The following is an 18523-nucleotide window of genomic DNA, read 5'->3' as shown; positions in this document are numbered from 1 at the left end:
GCACGAAAAATAAATACCAGACCCATCAAATAAATTACGTTTATTAGCTCAATTCTTGACTGTGTACACGATTCTCATACGGATTAGACTGGCATTTGTTTGGACTGATTCTGTGATAGAAAAATTCGCGAGTCAGGGTAGCGAAAGGAGTTAGTTCTCGTCTTTCAGTTTAACGCCGAACACCCTTCGGTAATCAAGGCGATTCGAAGACACGTTTCGTTTTTCACGTACCTCTCTAAGTGTCCAGTTATTGGATAAAGTGAAATCGCATATTTTATAACCCAATCAGCCGACTTCCACCCATTACAATAATTTTCATCTGACGTTAGATGGCGAGCAAAAGCACAAGGTGGGATAAAGTTGACTTATAATTATTTTTCTTTCCTTATCGCTTCCCGTTATATATTTCACTTCGTTAACTTCGTTTATTATTACCAACCATTCTTCGATTACTTCAAAATCAATCGCTAGCAGCTGCTGCTACTTATGCTCTCCGACGAGAAAATCAGATATTCGGCTTGTAATTCCCCTTGTGGCCGATGGCACTCACTCTCGGCGTATAATTAATTACACAATTTAATCAGCTGATACTTCTGCAAGCGAATGACGTTTTGGTACAAAAATAAATATAAAAAAGTTATATAATTTATACACCCGCTTCATTTAACGCGGTTTATAAGACAGTACAAATGAAACGAACTACTTATACTCACTTGGTTTTGAATATATCTAGAATGCTTTCAAATCGTTTTCGATTTTTGGATCAGTATTTTTATAATGAAAATACACATCAAGTGTAACCGATTTAAGGATGTATTGGCTATACATTCTCAACCAAAAGTGAGTCTCGTCGACAATATTGGATACTTTATGATAAAATAAGAATATGAAGAAAATAAACCACAACAAAGACAATACGTAAATTAAATTTGAATAATAATCGTGCCCAAAAGTTGTCAATAAACTGTTTAAACAAAACTTTGTTTAACAAATTTACAGGGAGTGTTTTTTCTTTGCGTATGAAATGAATTCGTTGATTTTTCTGAATACACGTGAATTTTTAAAAAATTTTCTCATTATTTCAAAAGTTTCGTTTCCGAAAATTTGTAAAGACTTTACGTTACTTACGAAACTATTCGTTCAATACCCCGGAAACTTTTTAATCGTATTGAACAACGTTTCTACTAAAAGGTATCCAAAATTCAGGATTTTATCTCCGTTTTTACAAAACTTTAAATTTTCGAAATCGTAAATTTAAAAAAAATGAGTAAGTTCTTTAAAAATTCATGCGTATTCAGAAAAATCCACGAATTCGTTGCACACGGCAAGAGAAACATTCTCCGCAAAATTGTTAAACAATGTTTTGTTTAAACAATTTATTTATAACTTTCAGGCACTATTATCATTCAAATTTCATATTATTATCGTGTTTATTCTGATTGATTATTTTTATTCCATCATAAAGTGTTCAATATTATCGACAAGACTCACTTCTGGTTGAGAATTTATAGCCAATAAATCCTTAAGCAGAAAATAGACGGAGGTATCCTGAAAAAATGTATTTCGCTGTTTTGCTAAGAAATTATAAACTCATCAGGAGTTCTCCGTGATTGTTCGATACACATCTTTATTCAAATCTTATAATAAAAGTGGAGAATTTACCTCCATTCGAAGGAATTTACAGAGGTATTTAGAAAAAAAAAAGAAAAGAACAGCTAGTGCCGTTTTTACAGGTTCACTTTCCATAATTGAATCTTGACTGTTAGTGCAATTTTTCGCAGAAATATATCGTCGGGAACGAAGCGATATAACAACTGGCTGAAGCACAAAAAAAGAACGTCACAAAGACGGAAACTGAAACCACTGAAATGTTTATTCAATTTCCTGAAGAACTACTGTACCAAAAGCAGCCTTCACGGGTTGAGATACATAGTCGAACCAGGCGCACACTGGATGGAACGTCTCATCTGGACAATTGTCTTCACATTCTTTCTTATATGCACCGTTGTCGTCATCTCAAAATTATCTAGTCGATTTCAGGTGATGACTCTTTCGTTTGAATTTGCGACCCATCGATTCATTCTGTTCTCAAGACGAGACTTCGCAAAATTGAAAACTGCTTCTATGGTTGCATTTAAATTTATATAAATGCATAGCTGTTATCTTCGGCAATTGTGTAGCTGACGCTGAACAGCATGGGAGAAATTCACAAAAAATTTATACACCTAGCATAGCAAATACCTTTTGCCTCAATTTCCCCAATAGGATTCTGATAGAAATGCGTTTCTTCCTCCAGACAGCTCAAACGTCTACGGTTGTTGAAACGACGCAATACCCAGTGTCAGAACTTCCATTTCCCAGCGTCACTTTGTGCCCGAGCAATCGAGTGAACTGGCAGAAAGCTCTCGAAATGGAAAAAGATATAGTCCCTGTACATGACCTGGAAGCAGTTCGAACGTACCGCGACCTGGTAACCAGACTCTCAACCCTGACCTTCGGCGACTTCGACAAGTTACAATTCCTCGAAAACCGGTCACTTGAAGTTTTCAGCGGTACATTGTTAGGTGGGTATAGAATTATCGAAAGACTGGTTATACGGGGTGTTTCCGAGTAAACAAATAAGTTGTGTGGATTTGGCGAAGCAGTTAGACCTAACTGAAGTGATTATAACGCAGTAGGTCTGTTTTACCGATATTTGATCTCCTCAGTGGTAGGCAACCCAACGTACTGCGGTGCTGACTAGGAAACAACCCTGTATAGTCAGTCTTTACCGACCGTGTAAAGTGTTACTTAAATATCTCTCACATCTAACTGTAACTTCAACATCCCTTATTACAGTTTATTCCATTTGCAGAGACTAACTGATCGTAGGCTTTCGATGAAAGTCAAAACAAGTCGCATCATCGGCTTTAATACAATAGTGAAAATTAGTGACATTTTACTCAGTCGGTAAAGACTGACTATATAGCAACCTTTTCTTGCGTCGCACGCGACACGTATTATATAATATACGCAGGTCATTTCACAGAGATGACAACGAGTTATCGGACAATCATCCCTGCTGCATGTGGTGGTCGCTAATTAATGAGTCTGGAAACGCATTTGGCCTTATTCGTGATCTATACGTGTAATTGTATTTACATGTGGATTGTTTTTGTCCTCAATTTTTAGTGCGTGACTGAAGAGACTATGACAGATGTGCTGGCTTCGACTACTTTAATCAGTTGTGACCATCTTTTGATCCGGTTGTGGCCATATTCATTATACGTGCAATACAAAGTTTTGACCATAAATGATACGGAAGATTTTTTAATCTACGTAAAAACCTATTTTGAAACTGAAATTAGACGTGCCATGTACTCAAACTTTCGCCGAAAACTTATTCAGTATCCGATTTTATCGTTAGTCTGTATTGCGTAATTGAGGAAACAAAAGACAAATTATGGAATACGGAATTTTATAAAGGTAGCCATAATTGGTACAGTGGCTAGAAACGATGCATCTGCTATACCATTTGAATTATTCGGGCGGTCTTCGAATCATCTGCAATTATAAATTAGTATTTGTTTTTACTGTTCATTCTTGAAAAAAAAAAATTGAATCAATCCTACAATAAATAAACCAATTAAAAAGACTACAGACCATAAATGACTTCGTGTAATAGTGTAATTTAAACATTGTATGAATAGAAGATTCTGAAATTTTGAATCCAACACGGAAGATGTCGGGAAAAATTCACAAAAACAGAACACAATCGACGCATGTAATGAATAAGAATCGATGTAATGTAGGTGAGAACTTGACAAACTTTCTTCAAACTGTCGCACCGACCTGCGCTGAATTTCTGAGTGACTGCTGGTGGCGTGCTTCGTACAGAAATTGCTGTGAAATATTTGAGGTACAGAGGACCGAGTACGGTTTCTGCTACTCGTTCAATTCCGAAACTGCTGATTCTGATCACGAGATGTACTCAAAGGAGCTGAGGCCAAGACGAAGTAATATGATGGGCGATTGGAGCGGCATCAGGCTTGTAGTCAGCCTAAATAAATCGTCTCAGCCTCCAAATGCAGGTGAATTCACTTATGATGTGGGAGGGAATTATTATTGATCATCCATCTCAAATTCAGTCTCAATTCTCACAGACTGATATTCGTGCTGTTGATATCTGCGTTTAGTCCAATCTAGTGGAAATATTTCTTCCAACAAATTGACTTCTTAGATGATAACTTGTTCAACCTACTCACATGTACTTTAGCTCTTGGGTTTCAAAACCTTCGTGAAAGAAACGCCTTAAAGTAAATTACTTGGTTCTAATTTCGCAATTGCATGTATAGCACGGGTATTTTTAGGCTACGGTGATTTCCTACCGCTAAATGGGTATTTCTTATTATTTTCTTCACATCTATAAGTTATTTTATCCAATGGATGAGGCCAAGATCGCTAGTGAAGAAACTTTATTTCCGATCGTCATGTCACCCGCGAAAACTAGTTTGAATAAATCATAATCTTCTAGAAGTTGGGACAAAAGTTCATGAGAGCTGTAAACTACGGCGGGAATTTATATACTTATCGTAAATATTTCTTGCAGTAATAGCGATCGTTTTGAATAGTTTGAGACTGGCAAAAAAGTTATACTCACAACCATTACCACATGAAAATCTAGTTCCTTCTATCATCAAATTTCGGGAATTGGACGCTGACACTCAGATTGTAGCAAACGGAAATATCATGGGCTTCATACATCAGTGAAGCCCGACAATAATTTCAGACAAAGCTGTAGAAGTGACGGTCTTTGTGGGCGATCCAAAGTCCTGGCCAAGCAGTGGGAGCAATTCAGCACTCGGAACGTTGTCAAGCATCGGAGTGGAATGCCCGTCTATTTATGCGACCGAGCGGATCCTTCAGCTGGACAAAACAAAACTGAGTTGCAAGCTCAGCGGCAAAATGGAATACAATCAAAACTTCTGCCTGACCATGTGTCGACGTGATTCAGCCATCAAGCAGTGCGGATGCAACCCACTTTTCCTGATGCCATCAGGTATTCAGCTTGTTCAATTTACACTACTGACGAAAGATCCAAGTACACACTTTGTCACTGACATTGTTTTCGTAGGTCCAGAACGAGCCTGCGTTTTGGATGATCTTCTGTGTCTAGCAAGAGAAAACGGTAGAGTGTTATTGAATTATTTGAAAAATCGGCTATGGTACTGGTCCGGACACTGGAACCTAGGCTTGGACATTTCACGAGTACTCGTCCCTACGTTTTTTTTCTCAGGTATATTCAACAACTATATTTTAGAAAAGAACGCCTACTTCGGTAATGATACTGTCGGGATGAACTGCAGTTGTCCTCCGGAATGCGAAGGGTACAACTACCGGTACCAAATCACGCATACAAAATTGAGAGACTCCATTGCTTTCAACACAATCTTCATCGATGTTCATTACGAGTCAGCCTCGATGTTACGGTACAGGATGGATATTGTCTACACCCAACTAGACCTGCTCGGTAAATAATTCGCGTATACAAACCACCCGAAGATTTAGATGCATGAACATTAGCAGAAAGTCGTTGTTTTCGTTACTCCTTGCAGTTCCAAGAATGTCATAATCTCGTTGGAAATAGAAAATTGTGAGCTACTGGACAAATTGTATCATCGGTTATAATAGGCACAGAGTCGTAATTTCAATTTTAATTTCACCAACGAATATTTACAACATGGTTAAAGCAGTGTAGTCAATTTAGAGTAGAGGAGAGTAGAGGCATCTTGAGTGAAAACAGAAAATGAGTCTTTAGATCGGTACTAATATTATAAATTCTATTTAGTGTCATTTGGCGGAGTCTTTGGCCTATTTTTGGGAGGTTCTATACTCAGTTTTGTGGAACTGCTGTACCACTTGACCATTGGCTTGATTGGCCATATATTTCGTAGTACAGAAACCAGTGGAAAGACAGCTGAGTGCTCCAAACGTGCTAAGAGCCAGGATGATCAAAAGCCTTCAGTACCCACAGTTTACAGGGTCCTACCACTCATGGATTATCATGTAAATCGGCGAACAAGCTTGTACAGATACTGAGGCATTTTTATACGTTCGTAAGTAATTTTAAGATATTTGAGTCAACGTGTTTCCCCCGTTTTTTGAATACACAATAGATTCGATGAATTAAGAATTCAGGTATCGAAATCGTATAATGACATTTTAATATGTTCAATCACATTGCTTTTAGTTTTGGTACGCTTACCCAAATTTATATCAGGTGTTTATACGTAGTTGTAAGCACAAGTTAAGTAGCTTTTCCTAGTAAGTATAAGACAGTCAAAGAGGCATGGAGATTATGCCAATTGTAAAGAGGCATAAAGGACCGAGTAATTGCAAGTTTTGTACTCTCATTGAGAGTACTCAACATTTGCGATCAAAGGTGGCATTAAGAGTTGACAAATCGAAGACAGAGGATCTTTGATTTTTAAGTTCCGTCAGTTAGAATTGATTTTCATTTACGTCAATACTTTAGCTTATAAGAATAGATACAAACGTTGGAATAATCCTAACAACCCAACATTTAGATAACAATTCGTTGACCGCGCAAGAAACCTCGTTCAATATGCTTCGCAGTCAGAATCATCAACAGGTAAAAAAGGTAAAAGCGATTTGATCGATTTCTATAAATGATGGAAATGCAAACACTCGCTGAACAAAGGCAGAAAAACCTTTAACCTATGCTATAATTTCCAGAGGCCAGGCAAATATTATTGACAAAGGTTTTTGACCGTTTAGGTAGTAAAAAAAACAACTCACGATGATGAGGCAAAACGTAATGCACTTATCTTGATGCTCAAATTTCTAACCACCACCATTTGAAATATTATCTAAAGGCATTCATCACCCTTCGCGTGAAGTTTTTAATCCAGGTGGCTTGCCCAACTCTGTTATGAAATTAAATTAATACAATTACAGAACGTAAAGCGGATCAGGAACTCGTTCGTGTCAAACCACACAACGAATCCCACCCTTGCCCTTTCGAACTTTCGCGAAACCCAAAAGTTAATTTTTCCAGCCTGAAAAAGTGTACGATGCAAAAATGTAATTAAATTTTCGTCAAGGTGCATTCAAACCTCTTCAATTTTTCTGTCTAGTAATCTAATAAAAATTATGGAAACCTGCAATGAAAGTCGTGATAATTCAGTTTGAAACAAATTAGGTACATCAAATTATTCAGCCATGTAGAATTATAGCTTCGAATTTTTGATTTAGAAATTTTCGCAAAGGGTGCACAACTTTTCAACCCTATTAAATTACCGGAATGCATAATTTTCATTTAAGAATATATGAAATCTGTAAAAAATTATCAAGATTAATGAATTCATGCCATACCGATAGCTATTTGATAAGGAAATATTTTATACAGAAATCTAAACATAACATGACAGAAAATATCAAATCAGTCCCTTCGACAATACACCGAATTAGTTATTAGTAGAGCCGAGATATAAGCGGGCGGTCAAATGTGTGCTAAAATCGATGTAGATAGTGTGTAAATAGCACTTTGATTCTGAACAGTGATAAACAGCAATAATGTGTTTTCAAACCATACTTGCAAGCCATAATTGTGTCGAATCAGTAAATCATGTTGGGGTATAATTATAATAATAAAAAATACGAGTAACGAACTACAAATCAATATATTCTCTAATACAATTCTTCCAATTTTTTTCGAGTAAATTATGATTCGAGCTACTTTTTTCAACCGGATCTTACATAGTTTGTCGGAATGCGCTTCTCGTTCTTACAAATAAAAATACCTGCAGCAAAAGAAAAAAATATATCCCAGAATATTCCGTCTATTCGCACGGTTTTCCTACATAAAATTCATTATTTTTATGTACCTTGTGTCTTGCCAGTACTCAAGCCAAAAGTTTCGCTCCTTGGCCTGCTTCTTTCATATCACTTAGGGATTAGGTATGCATAGAACTGAAAGCCCAAGGTTGTCTTCTCCATTTCTGCGAATTGTGTCTGAAGGTTAAAAATTCCGAATGCATTCCATCAACTTGAGTATGAGCACAACTAAGAAAGAATGGTTTTTGTCACTCATAAAAAAGAAACAATTCCGCTGTGTCGAGTAATTTTTATTTTGACGCAAAGAAAGAAAAAAACTATTACAATATCAAATACTTTACCACTTATTACTGTAACATGTATGATGATTCGTTATTCGAGTCTTGCGAAATTATTCATATCTATAAATTAATGATCAGACGTCATGCACAGGTTAAACTGATTCGAAGTATGTAAGTAGGTACGAGACAAAATTGTCAACTGTCATTGAAAACTCGACCTATCAATACATTCCATTAACCTCGTGACTATCTACACTATCTGAACGTTTGCAAGATTGCCTATCTGACCGATGAGGGTAGGTATAGCCGTATAACTGACGTTTAGCGGGTATTTCCAAATAAACGCTGGCTTATAAATATCGGGTTGCCTACCACTGAGGGGAACAAATATCGGTAATATAGTCGTACCAAGTTATCGGTAGGTAGAGCGATTAAAGTCATCGCGAGTGACCTCGAACTGCCCGTGTTGCCAAGTCGTCTCATTTTGGCCAAGCATTTGTTTCGTTACTTGTAACTCATACTGAAGCGTTCAGTGATCGCTTTCTAGAATTCCGTTAAAGTGATAATGGCTCGGTAGGCCTGTCTTACCGATATTTGAACCCCTCAGCAGTAGACAAGCTAACATAATGTGTCGTTTTCTTAGAAACACCCGGTATTTCCATCTGCTATCGGGTACGTATTTGAGCAATTTGTCTTCCTTGAGTATTTCGTATAAATAAGGATCCGACCAGAAATTTGTTACAATCTGTACCAAGTTCGATTTTTCACCCGACAGAAACTGTGTCACGCAGTTAAAACTTTTCCAAGTGGCCTAAATATATATATATATATATACTTGAGATGCTTGGAGATCATTTGTTCTTTACGTAATAATTTGCCCAGCTACCAATAAGTTTTAATTTCAAAAGATTCAAAATATTGAACATATGAGTTTGATCCTTATTTGAACTCGACGCTGGATTTACGCGTTCATAATTTCGAGAGGTATAAGGTAACTCATAAATCGTAAAGTTCCGGACATTCCTGTTGGGTAGATAAATCATGAAGATCTAGTTGAGGATCAGGTGGCTACTGCACCACCTCGATACCCCGCAGGTTAACTGCCACAAACGGGCATCAAAGTGGCGGATAAACGTTTGTAACAGCATAACGGAAAGTGGGCAAAAGCCCCACTGCACAGCAGTGAAGCGGCATCACGGAGTGATGAATTCACGCTTCAACGCTGAGAAGGGATCAGCGATCGCTGAAAGGGTCGAGATCGGCCAGGGGATCTATAGTGACAGCCAACCAAGCTCGCAATGTTGCGTTGACCACACCGCGACAAAGCTCCCTGTCTGTAGACCGCAAACATGAACACCAACTACGCAGATCCAATTTGTTTCTTTGTAAGAGGAATCAGTTAACGCTCACGTTTCCCGTTTTCCGTCCCTACGGCAATTTCGGCCATTCGGGAAACGCTTCGCGTATGCATATATGGGTACGCTTTGCCGCGTCAGCAGAGACTGATCGTATCCTGTGTCATTTCATTTTGCTCACCATGTCCGTTATCTCTCCTAAAAATTCTGCACTGCTGGTTCGTCACAAGTTCAATTGGAATTTATATTGAAACATTTTTTCCCTACAAAGTGGTAAACACGTATGAATTGTAATTACAACTTACTCGACTCCTGCAATATGCTTTCTTAAAATCAAACTTTGAGAATATATTCGCAGGTACAAAGAAGTTTTTGTTTAATGTGACAAACATGATAATTTGTTTTCTCGCCTTGTGTTTACAAAATTCAAAGCAAGTCTAAATTTTACGGTAAATAGTACTTGAATGGGTTCCGACAGATTTTTTTTCGCAACAGCATCCAAAGTGCAATTTACTCCGTTTGAAACGAGTTGATTACAGAGTTTTCAATTAATTCGTTGGAAAGTCCATTTGAACAGGTACGTCAGTACTTTACTATATATTCCATTGATATCTAAAGGTGCGGTTTTACATCTACGCAAAGTATTTAACAACCATACACAGCACACACTACTTTAATCCTAGCTGATCATTACTCGCATGTCTAGAACCTGTCTAGACTATTTTTTCTAATTCATACTTATGGAATTCGAGTGACGTGACCCACACACCACATTTTTCACCATCTTCGTGATTTGAGACGATTTGAAAACATGATGAATAGTATTTTCTTGACCTCAGAGTGTAGAATTGAAATGATAATCTTGGTTATGGAGGTCATTAAAACAGAACAACCGAAAAATTGTTGACTTTTCGGCCCGATTTGCACGATTTGAAAACACTTTGGAGATCGTGATTGAAGAAGGTTCCAGGATAATAGGTCGTTTAGAAAAATAAATATATCAATAGTGATTATGTCTAATAGTCAGAAACGATTGTTGATTTTCCGTGTTAGAAGAAAACTGCCAGAAGACCGAAAGATGAAGAAATTCGAACATCCCCTGCGTATCGACATGGTGTATCGAGTGACGTAAAGGTCCGTAATTCATGCATTTTTCATTCAACAGTCACCGGGCGAGATAGGTTACACAACGTATAAAATCCCACTTCTACCCTCGGAGAATTTAGTGCAATAAGAGTCTGAAATGTAGGAAGCATGATTCAGCAGTTACAGGGTTGAGACTGTTTTTATGTCCTCGTGAGGTCAGGCGGATGACCTAGAGGCGACCGTCGGGCGCCAGAGCCTCGAAGAGTTTTGTCGGACTGAAAACATATTTCTATTATTTTCTTGAAAACTACAGAATAGCCGAAGAGACAAGCCAACGCAACGGGGGTTTGGGAACCAGTGAAAAAAGAGGCCAGCTTGCAGCGTCGGAGGCTACGAGGCAGACGCGTTTTCTGGGTTAATCCAGTCGTAGAATAGCAAATTTCGTTTGGCTCGATGGCTAACCGTATACAGTATACAAAGATACTCCTACTACCGGCAACCGACGGGAACCTAGGTCGTCACCTAGATGCTACTGGCAACGTCTCAAAGTGCATTTTCGTGTATTCTCGTTCGAAAATACACCGAGGAAAGTCATACGTTTAGCCGGTGACACACTCGAAACTTTTCATTTCCATTCATTGTTGTGCATCCGTTCGTAGAATCCTCGTCTTCATACATTCCGGGTGAATTTCTAACCTGGAAAAGATATTAGACGGATGACGTGATGAAGATTTTCAAAAAAAGATATTTCATTGACTGGAAAATATAATCATTCTTTACCGACTGAGTCAAGTGTCACTTATAATGGTTATTATCGGAGCTTGTGCTGAACATAAATATGTAAAATCATTTACTTTTAACGCAATAATCATGGCTGACAATGTATACCTTCAAGTGGATTACCACTCATTGAAGAAATGCAATTTTTCTCTCATTCTTGCGTGAAACAAATAAGTCTTTTTACGTTATTTCCGGCATTGCAAGTAGAATTGTGCTATCCGTGGTATGTGTACGTCAGTGTTTTATTCGTTGATTGCTGGACTCCAGCACGATGCACGCATTTCCGATTGCATGCGTCAGTAAAGAAATCATTTGGTATCAGCCTTATCATAAGAGCAGAATGCAGTTAGCAACATCTCTGATGTTGAATACCACGATACAACTTATGAATAAATTAGAAATTGATCCAAATATATGAAACCCCCAATGGAATCCAAGTTTCACGATAATTCGCAATTTCTTCGGTGAATCTGGTTCATTTAATTTCTTCAATTTGTTCGTAATTTTAGTGAAAATTTATTCTTTAGAATGATGCTTTATTTGCCGAAGAGAAGATTTCGTTGTTGACGAAGGATAAACTCGATAAAATCACAGTTTTTCTGAACCATTTATCAACTGAAGATGGATAATGATCAATTGATAAAATAACCTTAAGAATCCATCAGTAATCTAGCGTTGTAGCATTTTTCTAAAAGAAGAAATTAATCAACTCTGTTTGAATTAATCAACTCTGTAGTTTGAATTTCATTTCACTAACTAGAAGTCCGATTCTAGTTCTGAAAAAGTTGCGAAAGAGTATTAAACCATTCGGAGCAAATATTACAGAGGTGTGGTGAGGATTACTTACTGGTATGTTGAAGTTATTTGCACGAATATTTTTACAACTTGTCAAATATTACAACGCCGGTAATTTTCACTCCAAAGAAGCACTGCTCATATTATTACCTTCCAGCATATAAATCCAACAGGTTTTTGTCTGTGCACATAAAACTTGGCTAAGGGCCATACTATCCACCCACACTAATAAACTTGATCACTTTACTGCATATAGGGAGCAAAATGATGAATTATAATTTCAATTACAGTTGATGAGAGCATATCATCATACATAAAACCAGGTTATTAAACCAACTGTCATTTTGTACCGTACCTACGTAATTTGAAACGTCTAAATAAAGTAAACGGATGAGAAAAATTTTTCAGTCGAGTTAACTTATCCAATTTCGTCTGCGGATTGGATCGTATCTTGAATAGTCACAATCAAGGCAGGACTCATATATCTACGATATCAATCAGTTTCCTACTTCGGGTGAAAACGTGAGATAAATGTCAATATCCCCCGCTAGCAATTCGTGGAACTGTGTATGTACCAGCCAAGATTCACATAGACGTACGTGTTTTATATATATATATATATATAAGCGAACACTGCATCAAGATAAGACGGTGGGAAAAAAAATAGAGGGATTCAGATCCGATTAAAAATCTGGTGAGGATTATACCTGCTGCAAGCTTAGCAAGCCTTTCGGAGATGGTGCCGATAAAAACGTGTCTTCGAATGATCTCCGCGATTCAACCCCCCCCCCCCCGCCTCGCTCATCGCCCCGTCGCCTTCCAAGTGGACGTAGTTCCGGGTCAGAGTTCAGGGTGGGGATAAGAGAATCACGAAAACTGACTGAACTCTGGATTTAGAGTCTGGAATGGCTGCGCGTACTATGTGTAAAAAGAATCGAGAGTGGCTAAAACGCTTCACAGAGATTCTGAACCGATCATTTATACTTTATGAAATTGCTTACATCGCTGGTCGCAGAAATATTCTCCGCAGATATCCCAACGCAATTCTAAACGCCCTCAAAAGAAGTTTAGATTTCGTAACGAGAAGTGGATACATGGCTGCGAAAACACTCGAGATTTAGTTGAAATTAGTTTTTGAACTCGATACTGATTATCCTCCTGGATAAGTATAGTACTCGTTCAGGTGTATTTCATCGATTTTTTACATTCTGTAATATGCTGTAGCATATAAAAAATCATTAAACACGTCTTTTTGTTACGTGTTGAATCGGCTTTTCGAGATGTAAGAACTCACCCTCCACTTCTCCTCTCCGCCAAAAAATGTTTGCCAACCCTGATGATAAAAACACTGCGCATATTATCGTCTGTTGATAACGAATAATGTTCAATTGATTTTATGAACAAAATTTCAGTTTTTATTGAGAAATCATAATGGATTTATTTTTGGGGATAAACCTGAAGGTTTTTTTTCATCCCTTAAGCGTGTACGAAAAATATGCCACTAGTGTTTTTAATGCACTGCTACACATCGCAAATTGAAGACCACAAATGTGAGATACCTCGGGTACTTTTCCTGTGAGTTATGCGACAATTGTTCCGAGGAGTGTAAAACACGCTGCGAAGTATTTGAGTTGAAATATAAATCATTCAAAATTCACAATAACAGGGAATCGACAACCGAATATTTCGTTAATTTATATTGTCCGTGGAAAGTAATTTTTTGTCGCAGAGCCGATTCCTCGGAGTCGTAACTATTATCTTAAGCTTTCATTAAACTCTGTATTCATTTTCAGACCGATGCGAACTTCTGAGTGAAACATCTAGAGTGTGACTTCACCCTCGAACACAAAAAACTGAGTATTCAGAATATCAGGTAACACGTCATTGATTCTCAACAATTCAATCTAGGAATAATACCGCAGAGACTATGGCTAATAGAGGAAAAAAAAATATGAGGAAATCCAGACTGCCAAAGAAAATTACAAATAAACTAAATTGTTTAACTGTTTCCAATTAGCCAAGAAGACAAAGTCAGCGTGAAGCTGATAATAAGTTCGAAGTGTGCCCCGTAGTAGCCATGTTGATTTCCTACCAAAATTGTTGAATCTGTCTGATTTAACGCCAAATTTTTTTGTCAGCAAAATAATTTTCATATCGGATATTCGATGAATGCCGTTTCATTTCCAAGGATACAATTGCTGAAAATTATTTAAAAGTACTTTTATATTTTCTGACAGAAGCTGGTAGTGGTTGGCACCTATCTTAATTTTTTTAATTGATTAATGGGTGCAAGGTTTTTGTTAGTTTCGTTGCGTCATGGTACTGACCAGGTCACGTGCGATTCTACATTGTAAATATAAAGATATTTGCTGAACAAAGTCTGTTCATCAGTAGATCTCGTAGTATAATTGTTATGACCCTCCTCCTGTGACGTCAGGCAAAAATGATTAGCCGCAATAAATTGCGCATGGTGAATCATCACTGATATTTCATATTGTCATGATGTGTGATCTAGAGAAGATTAAGCAGACATTGGTGTTTCGATTTTGGTTGAGTCAGGATTTGGATTAATTTCAGCTCGTCTGGGGGAGGAAGAATGTGACCGCCTAGATCACAAGAAGTTAGGGGTCTATACCGAGGCAACGATCGTCGTTTGGGCAACTGCCGGGTAAAGTTCCAGGGAAATACCTTGCGAGGAGTTGGCCTTGCGTGACGTTAGAACGAACTGCCTCCGGGCCGAAGCAGCAGAAACTGGAGGAAGGGTAGGGTCAGGAAAGCCGTTAGACCAAAGATTGAAAGGGTCACTTTATGAGAAGACGCATCTCTCAGAATCCTTCCTTTCTCTCTCTGTCTCTCTGAGTTTCTTTATACTCTAGCTTCTTCTCAATAATCCTGCAATTTTTACGCTCGTTGAACTTGGGATAATTGAATTGAGATGGTGTTAAATCGTAAGTGCGTAAAGGTACTTGGAATCAAACAACCTGCGTTTAGATGACACAACTCTGCAAACAAAAAAATGCACAAGTTTTTTAATACTTTTTCTTATAGATTTTTACTCGCAGCAATAGAGTAAAATACTAAGAAAATACCATTAAGTATGAACAAATTCCATTACTGCATAGCTGCGATTTGTTCAACACACACCTCCAATACAATTCACACTTCAACCTCACGTCGGAATCAGAGTGTGTTTGAGAGAATATATTCGATTCAAAATAGAGTCAGCCAAATCAACAATTGTACGAAGATTCAAACTTTAGATCCTTGATTTTATACCGCTTATTGAATACCATGCGCCAAAGTAACTAAAACGTATTTTTATTTGCTCCAAGTATATGCCTAATAATTCAAAGCTGCGCTGCGGGATCTAACAAATGTTTGCTTTACGACTTCATGTCTCTGCACGGGTTACCATCTTCCGGCCAGAAACTACCCCCATTAATCTGCTCCCACACGTAGCGTCAAGTTACCTCTGGCCAATTCGATGACGATAAAATTGTGTCCGTACACAAGCAGAGTACGAAGCTTACTACAACCTTCTTCCGCAAGAACGCACCCTTGTTATGACGTGATATGGATAGTGCTCGGCTAGGGGTGGCATCAGTGTTACAATTCGGGTGAAGAGGAGGCATGCATCATCATCCGTCGAGGTTTATCCGTTACTCAAGAGTCTGTCAACCAATAAGGGTGGGGTGATTTATGTCTGCTACGTTTGTGTGCGAAAGGAGTCAAGTATGACATAGAAGCGTAGCCACATACATACATGCTTTGTGTTTCACACTATACGGATGTCACACGGAATGCTCGGACCCCTCTTTGAAAGTAATCGTTAGTCCGTCGAGGATTTATCATTTCATTAACTGTTGGCTTGCCGTGATTTTTCTACCTCACCTGAACAAACACACCTTTCCGTAAACAGCGATGCGTTGGGATGAAAAAAAGTTGGCTTGGGACACGTACACGAGTTCAAACAGGATTAATGTTTGCTTGAGTGATCCAGAATTGGATCTCACAGCGTCCACCTCTTGGTGCCCGACTGTAAAACACTTGGATCGTTTACGGTGTGATTCCAGTGAGCCATCAATGTCATGCACCCACGGTTAGTTATGTTCACTGTGAAGAAGGATTGAAGCACTCGACTCCGCAACATGACGAGTGAAAAATTGCGTCACTATTGTTCACTTGATATTTTATCAAATCTTAATTAAGGGTGTGCAATCATGGGGCTGTTTTATCGCCATCTGTTTTATTTTCATATTAAAAGAACGAAAATATCAGTCGATTAAAGTCAGGGATAACTTTGGATTGAGGGGTAAAATAAGTTATACGCAGATTTTTACTGCGCAAGTTTGGCCATATTTTTTTGTCTCTCTCATTATTTTCTTCGCCTTTATTTTATTTTTTTACTAATTGTAGCTCATCATAAAAAGCACCCCATCTAGCTCATCATTGTACGAACACGGAAAGTACCAGAGGTCATGACTTTTTTTTCATTCCAAGGGTAACACCGTTCCAAAAGCCAATAATATTGTTGAAATGCAAGAATATTTCTTCTCGGGTATTGAATTTTAGAATGTTATATCCATATGTCAGACACGTGTGGGACGTCAATCTCTCAAGTGGCTTTCACGTTGGATGTAATTGGAAAATACTGTCAAGTGAATGGGATGTACTTTTTCTCGCTAAGCCGGCTTACGTGATTCCAGAAGTCGGTAAACCATAATTAAAGCTTCGAGGGTGTAACCCTTCAAGTCCCCAATAAAAACAAGTCAGCGAAATACGCCGGCGGAAAATCAAGCTTGCGATTAAATCCACAAGCTGGACAGGTTGAAAAGTTCATTTGGAAACAGAAAAATGCGATGCTTGAATTTGCATAAGAAGTGAGGTAATCTCGTCCTTATTCTCTTTAACCCGATAGTCGCAGCTTCAAATGCTCAGGGTGCCCTTCTCGGCTGTTTATCTGATTAACAGAAATCAGAAACACTCTCGGCAAAGTGGAATGAGAAGCTGCCAAATCCATAAACCGGAAAAACCGAGCTTTTGGGGCAACCGCAATGACGTCTAAAGCGTTGACGCGGGAGTGTAGGTAAGTGGCGGTAAGCAATAGGTCCTCCTCCGAGGTGGAGAAGTGCGAGCGAGTGGTTGTTCTCAATTTCCCCTCTCTCCGTCTCTCGCTTTCCCGGCCTCTTGTGACCTCCGTTTGCCAAATCCTTCTCCTGCAGGAGTCCCTTCAAAGACTCAGGCTTCGTTGGAAGCCGGTCACAACCGGAATCCGGATTAAACTGACTCGACGCGGACCCTAAAAAACAAACGAAGAAGAGGGCACGGTTTTGAATTGCAAATTGAACATTAAAGCTATGCTAATGGTTAATTATTTAAATTCGATCCTTATTTCGCCTATATTTGGTCGGACGGGAGCACAAGAAGATTAAACGAACCGCACTTAGGCAATAAGGGAATAAAGGTAAAAGTCCACTTTCTTCGCCCGCGCCCACTGCTGTGACACCACCTTACAACAGTAATGCGGAGAAAAGTGGGAGGGTTCTTTTTTCGTACATAATTGATCAAGCAAGATCTTCACTTCTTTTCCACAACCTAAATTCATACCGCCATTCAAATTCCCGGAGTAAGATCTGAATAATAATTATAAACTCTATATGACAGATGCGGCGAAATCACTACGGTAGATCTGGAATTCCATACCTCAGATATTTAAAGTTTCGAAAAACTAAAATTTGTTTCAATGACTTGAGTATCAACGACGCTGCAAGATCGCTTGAACGATGTAGCTATACACCATATTCACTAAGATACAGCTGAAGAATTAGATCTTGACTTTTTGATAAAAGAATTCGTCAACCTTAACAACTGCAAAAAAATCTTCTTCAACTTCGATCTATCAAAGTGAAATAAAAATGTACCTTGTATAGAAATGAATGAAACTTTTAACGGTGTTATTTTATGTTAGTACAAACTTATTCACTAAAGGTCGTCATTTTAGGGAGAATATCACTGCGAACAATGTTGTTATAAAACTGCTTGATCAAAAGCGTACAATAAATGCGCTGGTACCATTCACTGACACTTTAATACAGTTTCCAAAAGGAACTTGCACAAAAAACAAAAACTAAACATGTGCAGTACTTGAACTCAGGATTATTGGATGCCAGCATATTGTGTCAAATTCTATCCTTTAAGCTCTGAATATAGAGAGTAGTTTGCCACTCTCTAGCAGAGTTGTACAGAAAATTTTTAAGGATATCGAGAATTTATAACTGTCCTAAAAATTGATCCATGGGTCTGTAGAATTATCGCCGGGTCCTCATTCTACTGTGTTACCTAGCGTCCCGATGTAAAAAGGTAATTTACGATTCTGGTGACGCTTAAATG

The 18523-nt window shown here is 38.2% G+C and overlaps 1 protein-coding gene across 1 annotated transcript; it reads left to right on the top strand.

Annotated features, from left to right (window-relative positions):
- Nucleotides 1-811: 811 nt before the first annotated feature.
- On the top strand, nt 812-6738 carry LOC124223279 (pickpocket protein 19-like). Its single transcript, XM_046635082.2, has 8 exons — nt 812-840; nt 1782-2040; nt 2297-2564; nt 3792-4070; nt 4769-5038; nt 5114-5167; nt 5276-5509; nt 5828-6738. Exons 1-8 carry the CDS (start codon nt 812-814, stop codon nt 6076-6078), a joined length of 1644 nt encoding a protein of 547 aa, XP_046491038.2. The 3' UTR covers nt 6079-6738.
- Nucleotides 6739-18523: the final 11785 nt, after the last annotated feature.

The sequence above is a fragment of the Neodiprion pinetum genome, chromosome 7 (assembly GCF_021155775.2).
Source record: "Neodiprion pinetum isolate iyNeoPine1 chromosome 7, iyNeoPine1.2, whole genome shotgun sequence".
In the NCBI taxonomy this organism is placed as follows: domain Eukaryota; kingdom Metazoa; phylum Arthropoda; class Insecta; order Hymenoptera; family Diprionidae; genus Neodiprion; species Neodiprion pinetum.
The sequence above is the reverse complement of the archived record's forward strand: the minus strand, read 5'-3'. Positions and strand labels throughout refer to the sequence as shown.